General features: G+C 40.5%; 3 protein-coding genes across 5 annotated transcripts in view; 1 reads left to right on the plus strand and 2 right to left on the minus strand.

Annotated features, from left to right (window-relative positions):
- Positions 1–27065, plus strand: part of LOC143265902 (uncharacterized) — a 155148-nt gene that overhangs the window by 99034 nt on the left and 29049 nt on the right. Inside the window, exons 1-3 of one of the 3 annotated variants that reach the window (XM_076540542.1) lie at positions 15354–15568; positions 24177–24363; positions 25779–26770. In XM_076540542.1, coding sequence (XP_076396657.1) covers positions 15543–15568; positions 24177–24363; positions 25779–26770 — 1205 coding nt within the window. In that variant the 5' untranslated portion in view covers positions 15354–15542. Of the gene's footprint in view, positions 1–15353; positions 15569–16590; positions 24364–25778; positions 26771–27065 lie in introns of those variants that run through there. The other 2 variants (XM_076540543.1, XM_076540541.1) reach the window with 2 other exon arrangements.
- Positions 1257–2015, minus strand: LOC143265929 (uncharacterized). The gene has a single exon (XM_076540613.1). It carries the CDS (start codon positions 2013–2015, stop codon positions 1257–1259), a length of 759 nt encoding a protein of 252 aa, XP_076396728.1.
- Positions 3324–3749, minus strand: LOC143265930 (uncharacterized). The gene has a single exon (XM_076540614.1). It carries the CDS (start codon positions 3747–3749, stop codon positions 3324–3326), a length of 426 nt encoding a protein of 141 aa, XP_076396729.1.

A 27065-nucleotide genomic window follows, 5' to 3' on the forward strand; every position in this document is an offset into this window, starting at 1 on the left:
TGGGGGGATTCTTTACAGTGTCGTGCTGCACGTAGTCATGGAAAATACCATGAAAAACCTTTTGGTATTGGGGAGAGATTTTTTTAAAACGACAGGAGTTTCATTTAAATTCAGTCAGGAAATTAGAGAAATAATGAATATTGAAATAGCTTCAGTCAGCGATAGTTAAATGCCAACATTAAATATCAATGAGGAGGTTACACGAAATATTCAAGATCAGGTTCGCCATTTGTTTATCGATCACTATGTAAAGCCCATTAGACCAGAACAACCGCAAACAGAAAACGTAATGAGAATCACACTAACAGATGAGAAACCGTTCCATTATGCTCCGCATCGATTGTCTTACAATGAAAAAACAAAATTAAAAGAAATAATAAATGATTTGCTAGCAAAAGGCGCAATGCAGGAAAGCGCTTCCGAGTACGCTTCACCGATAATTTTGGTTAAGAAAAAAAAACGGGAAAATGCGCATGTGCATAGATTATAGATTTTAAAACAAAATTTCAATTCGTGACAACTTTCCATTACCCTTAATAGAAGATCAGTTAGATTTGTTAAACGGAAAAAAATATTTCACACTCCTAGACTTGAAGGACGGATTTTTCCATATCCGGATGCATGAAAATTCCATTAAATTTACTTCTTTTGTTACACCATGGGGCCAATACGAGTGTCTTATAAAATAATTTTCAGAAAAAAAATACACCGAGTTCGAAATGCACTAAAAAGTATAAAATAATTTCTATTTCCGAATGAAGTAATTTCTATTTCATTCAATCATACAATTACGTAACAGATATGAATGAAACCTATTTACTCGTTAGGTAGTATATTAAATACATTTCAACCTTTTCGGAGGCGGCGCAAAATTAAAAGATTTTCTTGAACATGTCATCCTTTGGACAGCCGAACATAAGCAAAGCTTGTATAGCTATTTTTTGTCTATATATATAACTCGACAGCACGCCGCGAAATAGGTGCTAGTGCGTATAGAATGTAACTATGGTCTATCTAGATTCTAGATTCATAGAGTATGCGACGGAAAGACTCGATCCATGGCTTCCACATGCGAACGAAGTCGATTCAATTTCATTTATATCAGAAACGTTGCGAAATGAAGATGCAGTCGTTACATTTACGTATACTACTAGATATATCTATAATGGTTCGTATTCTTTCTCAGGATTTATTAATTCGCAATACGCCATACCACAATCAACTGGTTATTGGCAGCAACGTTTACTGAGGTATTTTTAATTTTGCGCCGCCTCCGAAAAGTCACTTCCGGGATAAACCTCCTTAACTACTCCCAGTAGCCACCTCATGCATGGCTGATTCTTGTCGATGACGAGGACGATGGATCCTAGCTCAAGATTGCTATTTTCGCTGAACCATTTTTGCCGTTTCTGCAGTTCACTCAAATACATCAACAAAATCAGTTGCCATCTCTTCCAAAAATCTTGGCGTGCCTTGGTAATAAATCTCCATACTGTGAGATGATTTGCTGGAACAGATGACAAATTCTCCTCGGGAAGCATAGTGAGAGGGCGGCCTACTAATAAATGGGCAGGTGTTAAAGCCACTGGGTCATTGGGGTCAGTGCTAAGGGAACACAGCGGACGAGAGTTCAAAATTGCCTCTACTTCGATCGCGAAGGTATTAACCTCTTCAAAGGTAAGCAATTGCTCACCTATGACGCGTTTAAAATGGTGCTTAAAGGATTTCACGACGGCCTCCCATATACCACCGAAATGCAGAGATAATGGCGGATTGAAATGCCAGTTTATATTTTTCCGCACTGCAAAATTGCCTACGTCATCCTGGAATTGTTCGGAACCGAACAGAGCATTCAGCTCGCGAAGTTTATTGTTTGCGCCTACGAAGTTTGTTCCATTATCGGAGTAAACATGGGATGGTATGGCTCTACGACCGATGAAACGTCGAAACGCGCTTAAAAAACCTTCAGTTGTTAGATCACTTACGATCTCGATATGCACCGCCTTTGTTGCCATACATATGAAGACACAACCGTAAGACTTGATTCGCGCCCGATTACAATGCCCTTTTTCCTTGATAAAGATTGACCCGAAGAAATCCACACCGGTATAGTCGAAAATCAGAGCCCTTTCGACACGGGATTTAAGTAAATTTCCCATATGAATCTGTAGTGGAGACGGACGATAACGAATACACGTGACGCAATAACGCACGATCTTTCGCACCTGATTTTTTCCGTCAAGCAGCCAATACCGATGCCGCACCGTATGTAAGGTATTCTGTATACCGGCGTGATAGGCCCTTTCATGTACTTCCCGAATAATCAAGTCCGTGACGTGGTGGTGCGATGGCAGCAAAGTAGGATGTTTTCGATCGGTAGGAATTTTGGCATTGAGCAATCGACCACCAACTCGCAACAAACCATGCTCGTCGAGGAATGGGTCGAGCGCGGCGAGTCTGTTATCTTTGACTCGATTCGATTTTGACAAGCGCTCGATTTCGTCGCTGTAACGTTCCCTTTGGATAATATAAATGACCCTTCTCTCGGTCTCTAGTCGTTCTTGCACGCTAACGGAACTTCCCTTATAATGATTAGAGCGTCGAAACCGATAAACGTATGAAGTAATATTCAAGAGCCGGGAATAAGATGAGAAACGATTGAAAAATTCATTGACAATGGGAACCGTGGCTAAACATATGTTTTTTCTCAGTCCCGGAAGCTCGGAAACAAGAAGATCAGCATCAACAGGCTACTGACTTTCGGGTTGGCTAAGCCAGATGGGCCCTTTAAACCAGCTGTTATTTTGCAAAAAATCCGAAGGACTTTGTCCTCGCGACAGTGCGTCTGCCGGATTGTTACAGGACCGTACGTGTCGCCATTCGACCGAATTGTCAAGCGTTTGTATCTCTGCGACACGATTTCCCTCGAACGTCTTTAGCAAGCGTGGAGATTTCTTGAGCCATTGTAATACAATGGTTGAATCGGACCAGAATATCGTTCAGACGATCGAGAAATGAAAAGTTGGGCGTGCTTCTTTGTACAGTTGAACGAGGATCTGCGCGCTGCATAATTCGAGGCGCGGAATCGTAATTTCTTTAATAAGCGCAAGTCGAGACTTAGAACACGCCAGCCGAACGAGTACGGATCCGTTCGGATCGATTGACCATATGTAAGTACATGCACCGTAACCATGCTTACTGGCGTCGCAGAACCCGTGTATCTCGATCTGATTGGGATTTTCGCCTAAAATTCGGCGGTCTATGCTTAAATCGCGAATGAAATTGAGCTGCTCGGCGTATGAACTCCATCGTACATACAACTCCTAAGGCACTGATTCGTCCCAGCCAATTTTCAACTTCCAGCAATCTTGCATGATCAGTTTTGCAACTAAAATGATGGGACCCAGTAAGCCCAATGGATCGAAGATTTTTGCAATGTTTGGTAGGATGCTCCGCTTCGTGATTTTACCAGCCAAATCGATCGCGTTCACAGTGTAAGTAAATTTATCCAATTGTGAATTCCATACAACCCCTAGCGTCTTTAAGATCGGATTTTCTTCTATCGCGTGGTCCAAGTCGAAAATTTTTTCCGTTATATTATCGAGCGCGTGGTGATGATTTGAAGCCCACTGGCGCATATTGAAACCACGGCCTTTCAGAAGCTCGATTATCTCATCACGAATTTGTAAAACTTCTCCCAGGGAGTTTGCACCTGTCAATAAATTACACTGTCCAAGCGGCCGTTCCATATCGCGCCAATATTAACGCGATGGCGCTCTGACGCGAAGCACCACCGCTCTTGCTTCGTCTTGCGCGTTGCTATTTTGCATTCTGACATCGTAAAAAAAACGACGTTGCAACTTTCTATGGGTGCATTTTAAAGATGAAAATCTGCTCTATCGCATGGTATAGTTCAATTTTCCACTAGACCGTTACTTCTTAAGATAAATTGAAAAATATACGTGAAAATTGGTGCAAAATCCGTGTCTCTCGGCGTTCAATAATCATTTAAACATGTTTAAACATTCAGAATGCATAAAACGCAGATATCGTTGTATTCGGCAAAGTCTATAGAATCTTTTGATGCAAACAGAATCTTAGTATCTTTTATAGTTACCTTACAAAATTTGTTCAAATTTTAAAAATGTGTTTTTTTTTCAAACTCAAATTTCTCAAAAACTGTATGTGCTGGAGAAAAACGGGTTGCAGATTCGTAATCAGCGCGAAAAATGCTATAAGAATCACTGAACGAAAATAGAAACGTCGAAAAAAAGTTAAAATTTGTTGGACAGTGTTATCGACGTACAAATCCCGATTGATTATACGGGAAGGTAATGGAAACATTTCCTTTTCATCGTCTGCGAGCTGTGAAACAGTTCGAATCGCTAAAAACGCGGCGGAAAATACGCCGAAGGTTACTGTGCGAAGCTCCCAAACTTTGATTTCGCTATTGTGATACCAAAAGATACGTTGATATCGACGGTCATCAAAACCTGCCGATACATCTTCTCAATGTCGGCTGTTAAAACATAAATATGAGATCGGAAACGCAAAAGCTGCTCAAACAGAGTGAGTTGAATTGTGAGACCTATCATAAGAATATCGTTTAAAGAAATGCCCTTATCAGTCTTGGCTGAGGCGTCAAGGATGACACGAACGTTAGTCGTGCTGCTAGACATTTTTGTAACGGCGTGATGAGGAAGATAGTAGCCATTCGTATTTTCATCGCAGACGAGGGACATATGCCCGAGGTCAATGTATTCTTGCATTACCTTGTAGCATTCGGTTTTTAAGTTGAGATTCGAATTTAACTTACGTTGGAGGGAGTGGAAACGTCTCAGCGCCGTAGAGCGCGAATTTCCAAGCTCACGGCCATCACTCCGGAAAGGTAAACGCACAATATATCTACCATCCGCGCCGCGTATTGTTTCTTTCGCGTAGTAGACTTCGCATGACGACTCCTCTGAGGTCTTGGACGATTTAGAATTTGCGTCTTCGATTGTCCAAAATTTGGCCAATTGATCAGAAAGATTTGCTAGGTTACACGTTGCTGTGGGACTTGTTTTTTCGCCGCCAAAACGTTCGGCAATTACCCAACCTAATTGAGTTTTCTAAAGGATCGAAAGTAAAGATAAAATGGCCCTCGATCCAATCAACATATGCACTGGTCGAGGTATGTGAAACAGAGGGTCTGCTAATTTTAAGTTGGCCGGGATTTTGATCAATTCACGTGAGAAATTTTCTTCCGGTACTAGATCAGCAATTTTTGGCAAGGTAAGAAATGTTAAATTTTTAGATAAAATAATTTTAAGAAAAAAAATACGCCGACTTCGAAATGCACTAAAAAGTATAAAATAATTTCTATTTCGTAATGAAGTAATTTCTATTTCATTCAATCCTACAATTACGTAACAGATATGAATGAAACCTATTTACTCGTTAGGTAGTATATTAAATACATTTCAACCTTTTCGGAGGCGGCGCATAATTAAGAATACCTCAGTAAACGTTGCTGCCAATAACCAGTTGATTGTGGTATGACGTATTGGAAATTAATAAATCCTGAGAAGGAATACGAACCATTATTGATATATCTGGTAATATACGTAAATGTAACGACTGCATCTTCATTTCGCAACGTTTCTGATATAAATGAAATTGAATTGACTTCGTTCGCATGTGGAAGCCATGGATCTAAGAACCTATAAACGGAGCCCACGACGCGGGAATTACCAAATTTGCGGCAGATGGGCTCTATCTTTATAGTATATGCAGCGATCGAGTCTTTCCGTCGCATACTCTATGAATCTAGCCCTTTGCGGTCTACCGCTGCATACAGGGTGTTCGGCTACTGGTGGGCATAATTTCAGGGGGTGGTAGCTGGGGTGATTCTGAACAACTTTTTCCTTTACCAAAATGCTGGTTAAAGCTTAGTTTTTGAATTATTAATGAAAAACACTGACCAATCAGAGCGCGAGAATAGCGCGCGCTCAGATGCGAGAGCGACGGATGCAAGCGTGACGGTTGACCCTGGTCGTGAACAAACAAATCGCGCGATATCGGTAACATAGTTACCATCATCGGTAATATGTCAGCCGGTAAGTAATTATAAAATTCACAACTATTAATAAGTATAAATTTATTAACGAAACTAATTGTATGGATTAAGCAAAAATAAAGGTAAAGATCAAGCGCAGTTTCTTTAGGTAATTAGAAAAAATGATTATTTGTTTAACGACATAAAATTAAAGAATACTCGGACGCTTACCTCATGAGTGAATTTACGATGCGAAAATTCTTCATTAATTTTGAAGTATAACGTCGTATGACAATGGGATTGTCAAGTAAAAAGGGTGACTGTCATATTTGATGTCTTCCGTATAATAATAGTACAATTTCCGAAATCCACACTAAACAAACACACAATCACATAAGCACCACGATTGTCCAGTCCTTAGTATCGAAACGTTAAAAATATCCACCTTTTTTACACATCAATTCGTTTACGAAAGTTCCTCGCCATGTACACATTACACATTATGCGCGATGAGTAAAGAATCAGTTATTGCAAGATGTATTATTGCGATCGCACAACTCGTATTACCGACAATATTAAATTTATTTATTTATTTGTTTTGATGAGTCGAAAAATTTATTTTTATGACACGAATTACTTTTAACGAATATGCACAGATGCGTATTTGCACAGAACGTTTTACTATAAAGTTTCAAAATAAACAAACATCACAAAAGAAGAGCGAAACAGTAACTCTCTCTCTCAACGGGAAAAAGATTCCACAATAACCTAAGAAGCTCGCTCGTCGAGAAATGTAACCTGATCAGCCTGAGGAGGGGTATAGTGGGAAGACAATACCAATGCCAGTTTTTTGTTTCTAAAATTCTGTACAAAACGTCAGTTGGTTGTCGATAATCGAACGAGAGTGCTTAGAAGAGAATGGTGCACATTTCAAACATTAAAGTAAATTAAATATTATCGGTAATATGTGTTGTGCGATCGCAATAATACATCTTGCAATAACTGATTCTTTACTCATCGCGCATAATGTGTAATGTGTACATGGCGAGGAACTTTCGTAAACGAATTGATGTGTAAAAAAGGTGGATATTTTTAACGTTTCGATACTAAGGACTGGACAATCGTGGTGCTTATGTGATTGTGTGTTTGTTTAGTGTGGATTTCGGAAATTGTACTATTATTATACGGAAGACATCAAATATGATAGTCACCCTTTTTACTTGACAATCCCATAGAGCGGGTATTGATATGCTCTTGTGGATTTTAGCGAGTAAATAGGTTTCTTGTCATACGACGATATACTTCAAAATTAATGAAGAATTTTCGCATCGTAAATTCACTCATGAGGTAAGCGTCCAAGTATTCTTTAATTTTATGTCGTTAAACAAATAGTCATTTTTTTTAATTATCTAAAAAAACTGCGCTTTATCTTTACCTTTATTTTCGCTTAATCCATACAATTAGTTTCGTTAATAAATTTATACTTATTAATAGTTGTGAATTTTATAACTACTTACCGGCTGACATATTACCGATGATGGTAACTATGTTACCGATATCGCGCGATTTGTTTGTTCACGACCAGGGTCAACCGTCACGCTTGCATCCGTCGCTCTCGCATCTGAGCGCGCGCTATTCTCGCGCTCTGATTGGTCAGTGTTGTTCATTAATAATTCAAAAACTAAGCTTTAACCAGCATTTTGGTAAAGGAAAAAGTTGTTCAGAATCACCCCAGCTACCACCCCCTGAAATTATGCCCACCAGTAGCCGAACACCCTGTATATGCGTTCTGCGTAAATCATCAAATTGGCCGAAGAACTCATATATGCGTTTGGCAAAAACAGTTGATTGAGCCAAGAAACCCATATATGTGTCCCACGTAAATGCGTGGCTATGGCCGACAAACTTAACTATGCGTTCCGCGAAAATTAAAACATGTACGAAACATGTACGTTCTGTACATGTGTGCATGCACGCAAATCTGTGCATGTACATATAATATGTCCAGAATTTGACTTGGAATGCTATGAACGAAAACCGCGTTTAAGCAGAAATATGCGCTGGCAATTTTTAATGACTATCGCGGCAGGAGCTCGGCCCCACGGTACGGTTCACTTCGAACCGTCCCGTCCGCAAAGGGCTAGATAGACTCTGATAGACCATAGTTACATTCTATACGCACTAACACCTACTTCGCGGCGTGCTGTCGAGTTATATGTATATGTATGTTAAATAATCAGAATTATGGAAAATAACAAAACTAATAATACACTTTTGAATACGAACAAATTATTTAATAAAGAACACAAACAACAAACATTTTAACTTAAAGATTAACCATTTAAACAGGGATTACTTTTTCTTCAAATAAAACATCACGAACGCTTACATTTTCATAACGACAAGACGGAAGTATAATATTCAATTATTCTGTTTCTAATATTCAATTATTCTGTTACTAACATCGCACATCATTTCTAATACTGTAAGATGTCGCTATATGCTAAATTTATTAATAATTTAACAGTATAGAAAAAAAATAGCTGTACAAGCTTTGCCTATGTTCGGCTGTCCAAAGGATGACATGTTCAAGAAAATCTTTTAATTTTGCGCCGCCTCCGGAAAGGTTGAAATGTATTTAATATACTACCTAACGAGTAAATAGGTTTCATTCATATCTGTTACGTAATTGTATGATTGAATGAAATAGAAATTACTTCATTCGGAAATAGAAATTATTTTATACTTTTTAGTGCATTTCGAAGTCGGCGTATTTTTTTTCTTAAAATTATTTTATGTTTCAGTGATTTTCCACCTATTTGTAAGAAGGCACGTTTATATGTATAATACTAATTTCTTAATTCTCTAATAAAATTCGTATCAAATGAAAGCTTATTAAATATATTATCCTACCCCATAAGTAACATTTTTGTCTCGATTTGTTAAACATAGAAATAATCATTTATAGTTGGAAATTGTGAGGGTACGAATAATTCTGGGACTCACTGTAATTCGAATGTGAAAAGACTGCGCTAATTGCGGTATACAAGCGACCCCCGAAGCAAAGGAACAGTGGTGATACATAAGCAAGGAATCAGATATCCTTATTATGAATTATTTTACAAGTACATAACAATAATAATATTAAACCCGTAAATAGGGACCGACCTTTATGTCCAACAGGACCACGTCCGGGAAAAAATAAGGTGCATAAGGTGCAAACGTAGGATAAGTAACGTAAGACTAGCAGTATCTTGCACCGAGTGTCGAAACAAAATCCACGATCACGACGACGAAGAGACTGATCTTTTGAGGCAGGAGTGCTACTCGCTTCAACGGGATCGTTTTCTATAATAAATCTCGAGAACGTGCAATACCTGAATGGTAGATTATACATGTGTTTCACTCGAGTGAATGTAAGAAAATAATAATAATAATAAATGATAATAATATAATATATATATGTGGGATCGGTTTATTCGATATTCATCGAATACGATCGGGCGCGAACGGGCGAGCGGGAAACGTGGACGATTGGCGCCAAGATAGTTCGGCGGGATTATGAGTTGCCGCGAAAATTAGCGAGGGAACGACGAATTAGCTAGCATTTGTTTGCTTTTACGCGGGAACCCAGGGAGAACGCGGAAAACGGCGTAGCGTCGAAAACAGTCCAGTCGTAACCGTTGAAGTAACACGTTGTCCGAAAAGTTGTCCGAAAAGTTGTAGCCTAAGTGTTTATATTTGTTTTTGATATTCCTATTGATTCTTATACCCTTGTTAAATTATTAAAATTATTGTTATTCCCAAAAAACTTTTTAATTCCGTCAACCTCGATAATTTCCGATCCTACAATTGGGGGCTCGTCCGGGATCGAGAGATTCAGACGGATCGCGAAGTTTGCACGTCGGTTGGGAAAACGTGGTATAACGTTGTACGTTGATTGTTCGGTTCGCGAGTGAAACATACAGGTTTTACGTTGTTGCGGCGCGGTGGAAAGTTGACCACGTGTCGATAAGTTGTGCCTAAATTGTGAATCTCGTGAAAGAACAATATACGAAGAAAAACCATGGAACTAGGGAAAAGTACAGACGGAACGAATTGTGAAAGTGGACCCGACAAGAGGGGAAATCAGATTAAGAAGCTGGACGAGGAAACGATAGCCTCAATGAAGGTGGATCAATTGAGAAAAGAATTGAAAACACTTGGTTTATCATCGGTGGGGAAAAAACCGGAATTGCGTGCGCGATTATTAGCGGGCATACAAAACGATGTACCTGAAGAAACCGATGACGACGAAGAAACCACGGAGAAAAGTAGCTCGTGGAAAAGTTTGCATGACGAAAGTAGTGAAGACGAAGAAGAAGAAGAAGATGGCGGACGGAAGAAGAAGATGGCGAACCGGAAACGAAGAGAAAGCAGGTTTACCATCAAAGACGTAGAGGGCAGCTTGTGCCATTTCACGGGGGACGATAAACGACCGATTAAAAAGTGGATTGAGGACTTCGAAGATACGAGTGAGTTATTAGGCTGGGATGATGTACAGAATTTCATATATGGCAAAAAAATGTTGCAAGGTTCGGCAAAGAAATTTGTGTCGTTTGAAAAAGGAATCACGTCGTGGGAAAAATTGAAACGTTGTCTAATCCGCGAGTTCCACGTTCGGAAAAACAACGCAGAAGTACACGCTCAACTGTATCGGCGGAGAAAATTACCCAATGAGACCAGTCGGCAATATATTTACGAAATGCAGGAAATAGCTGAGCAGGGAGAGATCGATGAAGATTCTCTTATCCAGTACATAATAGACGGTATACCAGATAGCAATGAGTCTAATAAAGCAATTCTGTATACTGCTCAAAGCTTACGTGAATTAAAGAAAAATCTGGAGGTGTACGACCGACTGAGAGAAAGAACCGATCGGAAGAAGGGAGCGACGAAGAAAGAAGAGCCGAAGAAAGATGAAAGAAGATTGACAAGTAAAGTCGTGACGAAGGGCAACGCAAAGTTACACTGTTACACGTGCGGATCGACAGAGCATGCAGTGAAAGAATGCCCGAATAAAGACAAAGGCCCGAAATGTTTTGGCTGCAACGATTATGGGCATATATCAAAGGAATGCCCGAAAAAGACTGAAGAAGAGGGACCGAAGGCAGTGTATTGTGTTCGAAGTACGGACGATAAACACGCGGTCGTAACGATTAACGGTGTTATATGCTACGCGTTGATAGACACGGGCAGTGACGTAAATTTGATACGAGAGGACGTTTTTAAAAGGATTGCAAGTACGAAGTTAAATGCAACGCGTCGAGTGTTAACGGGTTTCGGGAATTTGCAAACGATACCGGTAGGTCGGTTCGACGCGAAGCTAAGTGTAGATGGAACGGACTATAATACCGAAATTTTAGTAGTACCGCCGGAAACGATGACGTCCGAGGTAATCTTAGGGCGGAACTTTTTAATGCAAGTAGAAGTGTGCATTCGTGGCGGTGAAATTACGATAAGACCGGTGAATACCGCGGTGTCGGAAGTGAAAGAAACGTGTGAATGCGACGAAACGAATGACAGTGTATCGGACGATTTAAGAGACGAAGTAGAACAGCTGATGCAAATTAGTTATGTCGAAACGAGCGAATTAGACGTGTCACGAGAAAAACGCGAAAGACTAAATACGGTGGTGCCGAGTTATCAGCCTGCGAAAAATACGACTGCGTCGGTAGAGACGAAGATTGTGTTAAAGAAAGCGATGTTAGACAAACAGGTAGATGAGTGGCTGCAGAATGACACAGTATACCGTAGTGACAGTGAACTTTCGAGTCCTGTGGTGATGGTGCCGAAAAAGAACGTTGAATGTCGCGCATGTAAAGGCTATGGGAAAATAAACAGACAGATGGTGCGTGACAGATTCCCCATGCCTCTCATAGAAGGCAATATAGACTCCTTAGCAGAAACGCGAGTGTTTTCAGTAGTAGATTTAAAGAGCGGTCTTTTACACGTATCGGTAGAGGAAAAGAGCGTTGTTATATACGTCGACGATGTAATAAGCCTAGGGAAAGACGAAGTATACGAGAGATTAGTAGAAGCGTTGAACGTCGCGGCGAAAAACGGGTTAGAAATAAGTTGGTTGAAATCTAAGGTTATGCAGACGCGTGTAAAATGTTTAGGTCACGAGCTTGAGAGCGGGCGTGTTTATCCCTTGTCTCGGAAGAAGAATGAAGCGAAATTCAGATTTGGAGCGGATCAACAAAGATCATTCGGTGCGTTGACGAATGCGTTAGCGAGCGGAACGGTGTTACAAGTTTATAGTTCGACGGCGAAACTGTTAGTAGTTATAAGAGCGGTACAAAAATTTAGATTAGGAGTTAGATTTAAGTTAGCTACAGTTTGCAAAATGTTGAAAAAGACGTTGAATAAACAGGACGTAGCACATAAGGTTGCGGGATGGACGTTGACGTTGAAAGGGTTAAAGAAGGAGAAGAAGAAGAAACGGTTGAAGTTAGACGAGGGGGAAAAGGGGATGGGAGATTTCCGCTACCTTTCTCTCTTTCCTCCTGATAGTTCGCAGGATTCAGAGATATTCCAGGACAGGTACGAAGGTGTTCGGATAGGAGACGGAGAAGGACCCTGGCACACACCATCAGTTGATTCCATGAAGCGGTACGGGAGTAGTACCTCTTCGGGGACGAAGAAGATGAAGCAGGAATGGCCGAATGTGGGATCGGTTTATTCGATATTCATCGAATACGATCGGGCGCGAACGGGCGAGCGGGAAACGTGGACGATTGGCGCCAAGATAGTTCGGCGGGATTATGAGTTGCCGCGAAAATTAGCGAGGGAACGACGAATTAGCTAGCATTTGTTTGCTTTTACGCGGGAACCCAGGGAGAACGCGGAAAACGGCGTAGCGTCGAAAACAGTCCAGTCGTAACCGTTGAAGTAACACGTTGTCCGAAAAGTTGTCCGAAAAGTTGTAGCCTAAGTGTTTGTATTTGTTTTTGATATTCCTATTGATTCTTATACCCTTGTTAAATTATTAAAATTATTGTTATTCCCAAAAAACTTTTTAATTCCGTCAACCTCGATAATTTCCGATCCTACATATATGAGGGAACACGTGTATGTGTAACGTGCAAGTGAGAGAGTGCAAGAGAGTACTAACGAGTGTGGATCAGTGCATGTGTGTGCGAAAGAATGCGGAGTAAAAACAGAAGAAACTCAAATGTAGAAGAGTGGTCAAAAAGCGATCGGCACCGAGATCGCTGTAATTCAGACCTGTTTCGACGCGTTCCTGCAATCATCCTATAATTTTCCTGATAATTCCACATTTTCCTATTATATTATATTATATTGAATATTTTTGTTATGGATAATTTCAAATGCCCCGCGTAACGGACCACCATGTTGGTCCCCTTCATTTGTCTTTCCGTTGCGCGGGATTACATGCCCCCGGGCGAAGCGAGCATCGATTTGGAGAAGTACATACGTGAGAAGAGTCACGGACCACGTAGCGCAGGGAGTTCTGTAAATCGATTGAGCGACCCGTTTTTAACCCTTTCGCTTCGGCTGCCCAGTCCGCCGAAGTACTGTAACTGAACAGAAGCGCTTACCCACAAGTCATATTGTGCACGCCGCTTATAAGCGGCGCTGGTACCCACAGGTCATATTGTGCGCGCCGCTTAGAAGCAGCGCTCGAAGCGAAAGGGTTAAATATAAGTCTTTTGCAAAGTGTTTTCCTTTCTTTCTATCAACCAGTCTTATTAAATACACAACAATCTTTAAAGCCAAAGTGCTACGAGCTTTTTATTTCGACAACTTCCTCCGATCCAATCCTACATACATATATATTTATAAAGAAAAAGAATGTAATAATATATTTTTTTAATTTTAATAAGTAAACTTAAGTCCGAGGTAAAAATATACACACACATATATATAGATAGAGAAAGAAAGAAGGAATCATATGAAAAATCACCAATTTGATATAGAAGAAACACAATAATAATCTAAGCAATATTCCTTATCCTAAGAAATGTTCTAAAAGAGATTGGAAGCTTAAGAAAATTTGTATATCCTCCCCCCCCCCCCCCCCCCCCACACACACCCCGAAACATTAAGACCGCCCACCCGTGACCCAAGGCGTAAGCACTGGAAGATGTGTTATTTGAAGAAGACACAGCATCTTCGAGGAATAACGAAAAAACCTGCCGTTGCTGCAAATGCATTATTCAGTGTTTTCCAAAAACTGGAAACACGTCTCTTGAGAAGAAGAGACTGCATAAGGAGGAAGTTGTAACATCCCAGAAGATTCAACTCTGAGGAATCTCGATGTATATTTAGTTTCTTTATTGTAAATTCATCATTTTGATTATTTTTTATTACTTTCATTATTAACTATTTCTTTTTTTACCGATTGCGCCATGTGTCGAAAGAATTACCATATGAATTATTTAATCAGTCAATAAAACATAAACTATTTAGGTTATTAATAATTATTATTTATATATTAAAATATATTGAACTGATTAATTCAGAATCAAAATAAATGATTAGTAATCGAATTAATGCATTCTTTTATCAGTCTAAAGAAATTAAATTCGTACGCAATATTTTAAACAAAGATCACGCCCTTCGCTAACCTATGTCCTTGTAGGATACGCGTGCAGCAAGTAGGAAAGGACAGAGAATGTATTTCGAATTAAATTATTATTGAATTATCATTTTTATGTTAAAATTATTCAGTATTAGTCAGAATATATTACTAACGAATTAATAAAAATATTTTCTTTATTAATTAATGTCTACATAAACAATTAAAAATAATATGTAAAAATTGTACGCATTTATCATAGGAGTAGCTTGCGTGGACTTGAAAAGTAAAGGGCAAATTCCGAATTTTCGGGGTATAAAAGAGCAAGCAGAAGACCCGTAGGGGGCAGAAATTCTGGCCAAGTTACAGCAGCGGAACTTACGTGCACCAGAGACAACAGTAAAGCACTTTCACAAAAGAAGTGAAAAATTCAATATTTTGCGGCATAGACAATTCACGAGGAATTCGATAATGAATTCAGAAACATTTGATTTTGCGGCGAGAAATATTCAGATGTAGGTACGTGCAAGAGAGAAGCATCCCAAACAGGAAAAAATTGTGGAGAACGAAACAAAATGACATACACGATTAAAATAATTAATTATGGATTCCATCGCCTTTATCTCGGACTATAATTTATGAGCACCAGTTCCCCCACCGAAGGATTGTCTTCGAAAGGACCCGGAGGACCTCCGCCGGAATGACAGAGAAGTCATTTTCCGATACAAAATCGCAAGGTGCAAGTCGTTGAGTTCATCTATTCACATCTCTCTGCAAAATTCGGATAGTTCCTTTCTGTAGCAAACTGAAGTGATAAATACGAGTGTGTAGCTTGGTGTTTACGTGCGACTTCCCTTTTTCTTTCAACAAAATATATTCATCGATATAAACAACGAAACATACGTATGTGAATATACCATAATGGTTTGTAAAAGAGGAATTTATCGGTGAGTGTTTTAACCTATTACTGAAAAAGTATTTGCGTAAGTGAAATTTCAAATTATTAGATATGTATAATATAATTGTGTACTGAAAATGTACAGAATAGCTGTTTAAATCTTTTAAAAGTAGTTTCTAGAGGACGGATCTTGATAAGTTAAGAATGGACATATTATTGTATTAATAGCTGTTTTTCTTTATAACAATTAAAGAGGCGACGAATCTTCTCCTAGATTTTATGCTAGTGAAGCAAATGCAGCAATTCTTGCTATATTCGCATATTCGGCTTTGCAAGCATTAAATTTACCTTCCAGTACGATAATGTTGAAGTAGGTTAAGGATCAGAATTTAAAGGTTATGGACTGACCATCTCGTTTACCGGATTTAAATCCAATAGAGAACTTATGGGCAATTTTTGCTCGAAATATCTACAGTAATTACCGTCAATACAATACAGTTGCATACCTGAAATATGGCATTATAATAGCATGGGCGAGAATCAAGCCTGAAACTATACAAAATTTAATTGCAAATATGCCAAACAAGATTTTCTCAACTATACAGTGTTCCAATGGATGTACAAAATATTAGTTATGCATATTTGCTCCTTTTTTGTTATAATAATGCATTTTTATTAACAGCGGCTAAATTTTTGTTACGCCCGTTTTTCACCTTTAGGACAAAAATATATCCCACTGCCGCTGCATATGAATCTTTTTTATGGTCATCATTATTTCTCAAGGTATTCTACATATACGTGTAGAAAATTCGAGAACGAAAACATAAACAGCCTTCGAGCAAATTCGTTGCCGGCGAGCGTGTACGTGCGTTTGTGAGAGAGAGAGAGAGAGAGAGAGAGAGAGAGAGAGAGAGAGAGAGAGAGAGAGAGAGAGAGAGAGAGAGAGAGAGAGAGAGAGAGAGAGAGAGAGAGAGAGAGAGAGAGAGAGAGAGAATGAAAACGCGGCGAACGTTAAGAAACGACGAATCGTTCGAATGCTGAAAATCGAGAATATTCGATCGTCGCGTAAATATAAGGGTGTGTCCGCGGTGCGAGCGTTAGAAGCTAATAGAGTAACGAGAGACGAGCGAGTGTGCGACGACGATTACGAACACGATTACGGTTACGATTACGATCTTGGTTACGATTACGGTTACGATTTACGGCTTACGGTTTTACGTGTTACGATTTGTGGACTTTTTTGTATTTTTGTTGCTTGTGCGTGCGTGTGTGCAAATTTGTAAATTTCCGTGTACTTTTCACTACTGTTTTATCGTGTTCTTTAATAAAGGTTTAGTTCTTGAAAATACTAATCCTACATACGCTATAAAAAATCAATCAAAGATTTATCAGGAAGTACGTTTTAGAAAAAAATTGCAGTACGTCCAAATTATTAATATGCAGTTTACTGACAAGAGACATTACCCAATCGACACACACCGATGTTGATGCGCTTTGAGTACGATATAGAACGCAAAAATATATTTGATACATATTTTTTTTTTACCGGCCATCATTCACATTGAAAGGGTGAATATAGCCCTCAAAGTTAGGGGCTGAAATTATACTTTTGGGAATACCTCCGGAATTAGTGGAGATAATTGGAAGCTTTTTTTAAATTGCTGGACTTTAAATAGGAAATTTTTTGTATAAAAGAATGTTAATACATGTAAGGCGAGGTAGAAAATGAGCGACAAAGGCTAAGTCCGATTACGAAAAATAATATATTCTGTAAATTGATATCGGGGGAGAAGCGACGGCCCCGAACGTTCTCTCCAGAATGACCTCTTGCCGTTCCGCGAGGTGTCCCAGTCTCCGCGAAGCTTGGGCCTCGGGGTTGTTTTATGGCCCGGACGTCACAGCGTCGGGCCTCGTTGCCGGAACGATCAGCGTTAAAACGGCCATGTGTCCCTTGTCCTTGATTTATTGAGAGTGTTATTGGGAATTTCCCAACATACACTTTATTTGTTTGAATAATATTTTGAAAATTAATCATTTTTGTTTGAATTTTTGCCCTAAATGTTGATCTATTTTTTGCAACTTTGTGTATGTAAACTATGGACTGAAATAGAGGATACCTGTTTTTAGAATTTGCTGTTTGTAGCAATGTTTATTAATTCTATAAATAAAAATCATTCCCTGTGAAGAAGGGCAATCAGCATATTTATTAAAAATATCATTATCTTTACAATCTTTTACAATATTCTTGACATTTTAAAGCTCCTCATATGTCGTTAATTGATTTCTCAATATTTATTGTAAGTGTCGTAGGTATGAGCGTGACGCTGTTCTAATCATCGCCACGTCGCGCCGCAAAGAACAAAGCGCATCAAAACCGGCGTGTATCGATTAGGTAATGTCCCTTGTGAGTCCCCCTGAAACTAGTGTAAAAGCCGAAAAAAGGTAGTAGGCGAGACGGTTCTGAAAAATTTTTTCCTTCGCCAAAATATAGGTTAACTGACTAATGAGAACGTGTATAAGCTAGGAGCTCGATAGCATGAGTAACAACTTCGAGTGTAACGGCTAATCGTGGTTATAAATAAGGCTATCGATACTGCATCGATATAACAGGATGTTATTAGCTGAAAGTTAAATCGAATAATGAATTGAAAAGTTAAGAATAATATATAGTTCTTCATTATTCTCAAATAGAAGAAAAACCAATTAGTTGTTGTTTACCCAGACCAAGTATATTATATTTATTTAATGCCTTCGAAAAGGAATAAAGAATAAATTCGTGAAAATTAATCTTGTCAACTATTCTAACGAAGCAAATGAATAAATTCACGTTTCAAAACGAATGAGTACCGTATTTATGAAATGAGATAGAACTGAAATGGAATGTCTCATGCAGTAACTACCTAACTCAAGTGATATAAATCAATTCCTGCGTTCGTTTAATTTTAAAAATGCATAAACAACTTGTGAACAATCATACATAGATACGTATGTTTAACGATACTCTATATTATCATTATAAGGCATCCGAATTGAAGAACTGATATTACATTATATTTTATTTGAAGGCATTGTTAGACTGGCCACGGATCGCGGCTTCTTTCTCGACCGTGAGACTGCGGAGTCAATCGAGCGACTGCGGAGTCGATCGAGAGTCATCGTTTATTGTCAAAAAAAAACCAGGCGGAATAAAATATCATAGTTTTTAATCGAAAATTTCGCTTTCTTGCTATAAAGACAATGTAGTTAACCCTTAAATGCATGAGTGGGGTCCGCAAAGGACCCCAGTGTTGCATTTTTTGTGTTAACATTTTTAGCCGCGCCATTTGTGAACTGAAAGTTCAGCTATTTGCTTCTGTCTATATTTATGTTATGTTCAATGTGTTTCCAGATATAAATTGTCGTTATAATCAAAGTTAGCACCGAATTAGGTAAGTGGGGTCCTCAATGGACCTCATGTATGCGTTCATGTTCCTAATATTTATTATCTCATTGTACACATACGTTAGCGTCAACGTATTTTGGAGGGTCGTCGGGGGTAATTAGCCTTTGCTATTTTGCCTTTGAACGATTTATGACAGGGATAGACTGAGTGACGTCTAAGCGAAAGGTTGGAAATTTTGTTTTCTGTTATGACTTTCCGATTATATGTTTGGATTAAAATACTTGTTTTTACTTCTACAATAAAGATCTGTTTTCTCAATTAAGTACATTTTAATCTGGGGTCCATCAGGGACCCCACTTATGCATTTACCGAATTTTTTGTCACCTATGCACTTAAGGGTTAAAATTATTCATGAATTTTCGTTCGCGTGTTTTCATTCGGTCTATTTACGTGTCGGGCTCGCAATGACTAATCAGTAAAAACTGACAAGGAAAAATGATAATTAAAGCTAATAATGAAAGATGACAGTGATAGGCGATAGTGAAGTAAATTGAGAATTTCTGTGTGGTGATTTATTCATTCTAAGAGTAAGGATCGGTGGATCGTCCCGGTGATAGAAATGCATTTTCCTCCATGTAACTATTTGAGATTCTATGGGTAAGTGACATTTAAATTTGTTAATTATTGAATTTCAATTTTTATTTGTTGAATGGAAAAGTTATTTAATTTTTTACAAATGAGAATTTGTTCTTATTCATTATCATAATATCTAACGAGAATAATTTTCCATATTTTATCTATTATTTCTTTGCGATAACATATAAACGTATCGAATAAATTCGATTTATTCTGATTACGTGAGTAAGGACTAATTTCTTTATTTCTTATCTATTAATGAATGATAATTGAACATGTGACGTATCGGTGGAGGAAACCCGTAGGAGGTTCCCTAGAGTGAGGGCGCCAGTGTCAATGCACGCGTCCGCGGTAATCGCCCTTCCGGCTGCTCTGTCGGGAGCGGGAATCAGAGGGTGTCAGAAAATAAGTAAAAGACCCGCGAGTTAGCATCCAATAGAAAGAGGTTTTTTTATTCGGGCCTCAAAGCAGGCCTCGCAAGCAAGACAGGGAAGAAAACTAAAGTGGGCCCCTCGCGTTACAAGCAACGGCCGAGGAAAAAGGATCGACTCGCCAATTGCGCGGGAGGCTTTCGCGGCGCGGGGGCACACGGTACGCGCAAGTACAGAAGAAAGAAGAAAAAGGCCGAAGTGATCGTCCGCAGGAAGCACGCCCTCTTAGGGGTCGTGGACAACAATGCGACGTTGGTCCTAAATACCAAATACAGAAGCGAAAAAAATAAAGGGAACGATATTAGCGTAGACCGTTCGCGGCCTCTAGGGTCTTCGTCACTGGGGCCAAGGGTCCTATCGCCCTCGCCCACGCGCAAATGAACAACAAAAATGATGGGTAAGGAGATGGCTTCTACCTTTTTGGCGTAGTGGTTCGAAACTCCACTCCGGGGCGGCGGCGACAAGTCCTCACGCAAGACACACACACACAGTACAAAAAAAAAAAAGAAACGAAATAGAAAAAAGAACGCACTACTAAAACGGCAAATCAAAAGGCGGAACTGAACAAAACTGGAAACGCGACACGCAAAGAAAAAAAACCGAACTGGAATTTAAGCGAGAGCTTCGGTGAAATTTTGACTTTACCTCGCGGCGGCTCGCTAGCTTCTTGCTAATTCTCTTCTTGATCTTCTTCCCCGGTTCGCGGTATTCCTCCACCCCGAGGATTTCGGCGTCGAGGATGGGCCATCCCATGGTGGCTTGCGGCTAGATCCTGGGGCCCTCTCTAGGTGGCGGTTGGTGGTGGCTCGTCCCCAGGCCTGGCGTCGCGACCGGACAGCCGGCGACTCCTCTGCGGTGGACCCATCCCGCGCCTCCGTCGCTCGGGGGGGGGGGAAAGCGTGGCGAATAAATATATAAAAAAGATAAAAAAAGAAAATGTGCGCAATTGAAAAAAACACCAGGCACTCTCGTATTCATTCTTGCCCCAGTGGCGAGAGGGTCCGCTTGGGCGGAAGAGTGGGGCCGGCAATTCGGGGGGATTCTCGTAACGAGGCATAAAAAAAAGGCTAAACAACTAAATGAAAATATGTCTCGTTACAAACAATAGTTCAGATTTCTTTATTCGTTATGTGATGTAACATCCATGTAACAGTTTTCTATTATACCGATGCTAATCCGACGCAGTATCGATGCACTTGTTCACGATCACGATGGACCGTCATTTTTGAAGCTGTCGCTCTTGTGTCTGTGCGCTGTGATTGATCCATGCATTTCCTTAATAATTTAAAAACGACGCTTCAAACCCCATTATTGCAAAGAAGAATCTTGTTCAAAGTGACATCCTCTACCACCCCTTTCAAGCACTAACACTAGTTACGAGACACCCTCTAGAAATCTGACATAGATGGTATGTTGTCTTGTTGGTCCTTCCCTTGTCACATTACTACAAAAGGAATAAACAAAAAAGGTTAAAAAATATACCAGTTATTTTGAGCACTAATACATATAAAGGATTGATATTTATGTGGAAATATTTATGATATATCGAAAGCAAAGTTTTTTAAAGTGCAGAAAAGCGAATATGTACTTTTCATGTGCTGCTTAAGTTGGAGTGAGATTCGCACTGTACAGTGTACAGGATCAATGAACTCGTGTTTATGTATAAGGTGGTACTGTATTTATGACTTTCCAAGTTTTTATTTTCATTGATTAAACGATAAATACGTGAGTAAGAATATGTTGTCAACAAAGCTTTTTCTTTACGTCCAGAAACTGACTTGACCGGTTGTCAGCATACCTTTTTTTTACGAAGGGGAAATGTTCCAAAGATTCCTCTTTCAGGGACACGGGGTTATGTCGAATTCTTATTGGTTAAATTCCCCACGGTGATCCTTGCCCGAGGCATGAGGGGATCCCAGGAACTATTGAAGAACATGACTTGGGACCCTGCGCCATTGAATGTCATCCCGGGGAAGTCTTTCCGACCTTCCCCTATAAATCAAAATTAATCTTTACGGCGGTGTTCGAACCACCGAGGCATCGGGGCAGCGTGCAGGTTGTCCCCATTCAGGACGTCATTGCCCTTGCGACGACTCTATAAGGGAAGCTACCTCGGAGCTGCCGTTTGCCCGCCGGGACTGATAAAGCTGCCTGGAAGGCCGGCAGATTTATGATAGGAACGAGGTACCGCTGGTCTGTCACCCTCATCTGGGAGAGCCTGGTTGTGGCTTACGGCGACCTTAACTGCTCCCTCCATCTATGAGTCAACGGCCGCGGGGTGCTGTCGCTTTTCTAGCACTTCTACGCGGGATCCCTCATTCACGGACGCGCTCCGCGGTATTCTTCTGCAGCATAACTTGCTTACAGAAGGAGGCTTGTCAACAAACTTTTTTTTTTTTTAACGTGGGGGAAATCTTCGAAAGATACCTCGCACCCTTGGGGGAGGGCACGGGGTTATGTGGGATTCTTACCCATTAAAACCCCCACGATGGTCCTCCAATGACGCATTGGGGGCCCCGGAACTCTAAAGAACACAACTGGGACCCCCGTGCCTTGCTCTTTCGAGCCCTTCCCTGGAGGAGATCAAAAGACCTCCCCCCAACAAAACGAATTAATCTTTACGGCGGTGCCCACACCATCGAGGCAACCGCCGTCCCCCCCGGGGCAGCGTGCATGGTGTCCTGGGCCCCCACCCAGGACGCCACTGCCCCTGCGGCGGCTCTGCAAAGGGAGACGTAAGGCCTCCCCGAACTTGCCGCCCCCCAACAGGTCAGAGTCCTGGAAAAAACCGACGGCTCTCAGCATTCCACCGAGGGACCATCAGCTAGCAATCCTCAGACGGGGGAGTCAAGCCGGGGCCCGCGATGGCCCCGACTGCTCCCCCGAACAACTGCAGATGAACTGCCGAGCGCAGCCGCACCTCGGCGTCTGCGACCCCTTCTCCTCCTCTGCGGGTCCGCTTCTTCGGGAACCCGCTCCGCAACCTACTTCTGCAGCATCCCTTGCTCGCAGAAGGAAGCCACGGCCTTCCAAGACCTCTCGCTTGCCGGCGACGCCCCAACTAACGCTGGCAGCGAGAGGTCGTAACCAACATCCTGAATAAGGACACGGCGCAGCGCTGAAAAGGCGGGGCACAACTCCAGCGTATGCTGCGCCGTGTCCGAAGCTTCCCCACAATGGTGACAGGCCGTCGTCGCCTCCTTCCCTATACGACACAGGTACTCACCGAAGCAACCGTGCCCGGTGAGCACCTGTGTCATACGGTAGGTGATCCTACCATGCCGCCGCTCCCGCCACTGATCAAATAGTGGCAGGAGGGCCCCGACGACTAGCTTGCCGGAATAGGCGCGTAAATCCATTTTCCAACGCGAAACAGCCAGTCGTCGGGCCTAACGCCTGATCTCGTCAATCGCCTGCGGCTCCGGCGGGACACCGCCGGGACGCTGCAAGGCGCGGATGCGCATATAAACGAGCGCATCCGCCCCTGCCAGGTACTCGAACGGTACAAGTCTCGCCAGAGCCATCGCCGCCCCGTAGGAGATGGTACGGTATCCCCTAACGACCCTGATGACCAGCCGCCTCTGCAGACGATGCACAAGCTGCAAGCTGCGGTGGCTGACCACCAGGGCCGACGCCCAAACAACTGATCCATATAAAATCATGGACCGTACCACCCCCACGTACAGGCGGCGAACTCTCACTTCCGGCCTCCCGGGATTGGGCATAAGGCGGCCAAGGGCGGCTGCAGTCCGCTCAACTCGAGGGACCAGGCGATCGAAATGGAGATCGAAGCGCCAGTGGCTATCGAGGACAAGACCCAGATACTTCATACTGGCCCCGACCTCGACCCAGGCATCGCCCAACCGGATCCACGAGGGTGGAGGACCCCGTGACCGAGGCTTGTTGTGGAAGAACATGGCCTCGGTCTTACGGGAGTCTATCCTCAACCCCAGCTCATGGATGCGTTGTCAACAAACTTATCCTAAACCAAAATGACCAGTTTAAGTAATTTGTGTAACCTATGTTTTTCCATCTTTTTTTATTTGTAACTTTTTCATAAACAATGACTATCGGCTGCAACCTTCTGAAGTTGACAGCATATATATGTACATATTTACCTCTATCTTCAGCGTAAATCAGATATACAGTTTAGAACTTACTTATAAGACGCAAAATTTTGCAAGGGATCGTCTAATTTTCTGTTACAGAAAGTATCGATATTACATAAGGATTTATCAAATGATTGGCACGTTTGGCATCATTTTTTCAATCATTCTCACTGTATACAGCGAATCATATGCATTTTCATGCCTACCAGTGGATGAAGGAGTTTGGAACTGCCCCACAGGAAACAACTCAGGCTTCCTTGTGAAAACCATTGGAAATAACATTCATGTAAACATAAGTATAATTACTAAATTATACACTTTTCTAAAATTGTATATTAAATAGTAAAAAATTACAATTCCTGAATGGATACAGCAGTAAGGAAGAGAAATGGAGGTTCTGTCAGGGTCGGGATTACTTTAACGAAAAAAAGTCTCCAAATTTAACACGGTCATTTTAACATTCTACAATATTAGGGTTTGAAATACCAATATCACTGACACGTGGTTTCGGATGTACATATGTAGAAGTATATTTCCGAAATACTGACGACTAAACAGCTCTGTTACTAGATTCCTTGAGTGGGTATTGTATTCTTTGCATTGAAAAAGGTATCCCGATAAATAAAAAAGTAACAATATTGTAGGAATTAAGATGATAAAATGGTTTTGCACCGTTTTGATTTGGTTTTGTACAAAGAAAACTCTTTTTATTATGTAACAAGGGAAAACAAAACTTTAACACAAATATTAACGAACAAAACTTAACACAAAGAACTTTTAAAATAAAACGACTTTACAATCACGACTTTTTCCCGACTTTTTACGCCTATTTTCCTCATACGTCTACTCTCACACCCGGTCTCTAATCAACAACGCTCCTTTCTTTTTAAAAAAAACACACATCAAGCCCGCTCGCTTACAACGTCTTGAACTGTCGATAACTTATAATAATTTACAATATTATTACCGACATTCGGTCAGTCGGTCACTGACAGCGTCATTCTCTCAGTCATTCTCTCATCATTCTCTCATTCCCACAATATTTACGATTCCTGCAGTGATTACAGAGTATTTATGGCCATTAGATGTGTATCGATTTTGTTTGTAGAATAAGTTTGTTCATTGCTTTTCGTATATATAACTAGTGCAAGTCCCGGAAATTGGGGGTAGCTAACGTGATTCTGAAATAGAAAACCCTTCGCAAAGAAAAAAGAATTCAAGATTACCCTTTGCAAAAATGGGGTTTGAAGCTTCGTTTTTGTGTTATTTAAGGAAAAACACAAACCAATCAGAGCACAAGGTGGAAACAGATCAAAGTGAAGTTTTCGTACGATGATTCTCCTTCGCGTTGGCCTTGAGTTTCGGAAAGTTCTAACGCGCTATCAAATAAAAAGGATTTGATAGGCAACAAAGCTGTTCTCTCGCTTCACGGAATTCGCGAACTACGCTTAAACGTGCAGCACCAACATAAAGATGGACACACAGCTTACGTAGCAGCTTCCGTATATCAGAGTAGTCGGTATTTCACTATGCAAAGTTTTATTCAAACCAGAATGTAACGTGTGACAGCCTTTCGTTCCAATCCTGACAGAGTCCGTGTTTCATCATATATTTCTATAATACTTATAATAACACTGTTCAGTTCAAATTACTAAGATTAATATTATCCGTTTCAATAAAAAATCAATTTCAATTATTTAGATTAAATGTCAAAATTATCCGCAATGGCCCCCATTCTACTTGTTCAACTTATTCCTGAAAGAGCACCTAAAGGTGATGGAAATATCGGAATGCGGTCTGCCAATGAACTCGAGCATAAGTGAACTTTCGAGTAAATTCAACGGGAAGAACATCTATAATTTACAGCTGCATAATTGGAGCGGTGCCATCGTCAGAAACCATTTGACAGAGTTTCCAAACCTGCAAAGGTTCACGCTATCGACCAAGGATCTTACAAATTTGAGCACCGACCTATTCGCAGGGGTACCATATCTTTCTCAGTTTTCTTTGAAACATCATAAAGCCTATTTACCTTTGGGATTCTTTAATAATACACGAAAACTCCGAAGACTTCACTTAAGTGGTAGCATGATGAATCACCTCGAGCCGGGCATATTTGATCCGTTGACAGAATTGCGCGTGTTGAGCTGGCGGATAAACAATTTCACAGATAAACAACTGAATCCTGGGATATTTGATAATCTCGCGTCATTGACGCGTCTGGAGTTGAAGTCGAGTAATCTAAACACTTTGCCGGAGAACATTTTCGCAAAACTGGGAAGTCTACAATGGCTAGTATTAAGGAATAACAGTTTTATCTCGTTTCCAGAAGGTATACTAAAGCATAATTCTTATCTACTCGGCATTGATTTATCGCATAATACCAGAAACATATCTCTGCCCCAAAAGTTTTTCGCAAATTTGATACATGTGAAGGCTATAGGTTTGAATCACAACGGCTGGAGCACGATACCTGAAGACCTGTTTTGGGGTTTAATATCATTAGATTATATTGATCTAAAAAACAATTATTTCGAGACGCTACCTAAACGTCTTTTTGAAGGACTACAAAAATTGTATTACGTAAAACTAAATTCCAATAGATTAATTATACTACCAGATAGAATTTTTTCCGATACGATTAAATTAAGGTTCCTGAATTTGTCAGACAATTGTCTTACTTCGATTTCCAGGTAAGTTTATGATCGTACGTTTACTTATCATTTCTAATGCTTATTTCAACTGGTTTTTAGAAGACATACGAGTAGGTTCAAAGTAGAGTATGGAATTTTAACACATTAAACTAGTTAAAGTTAATGTTTTTGATATTATGATTTTGAATTACCAGTAAGATAAAGTTCCTTATTGTACGTCGAATGACTCTTGTGCATGTGTATTGCCGACCTGTATAGTGTTTATAGACTTTATAATTACATTATTCTAGAAGTTGTTCATGCTATTCGGTCGGTGACAATCAAATTTAAGAAG

The sequence above is a fragment of the Megachile rotundata genome, chromosome 15, assembly GCF_050947335.1.
Source record: "Megachile rotundata isolate GNS110a chromosome 15, iyMegRotu1, whole genome shotgun sequence".
NCBI lineage: Eukaryota > Metazoa > Arthropoda > Insecta > Hymenoptera > Megachilidae > Megachile > Megachile rotundata.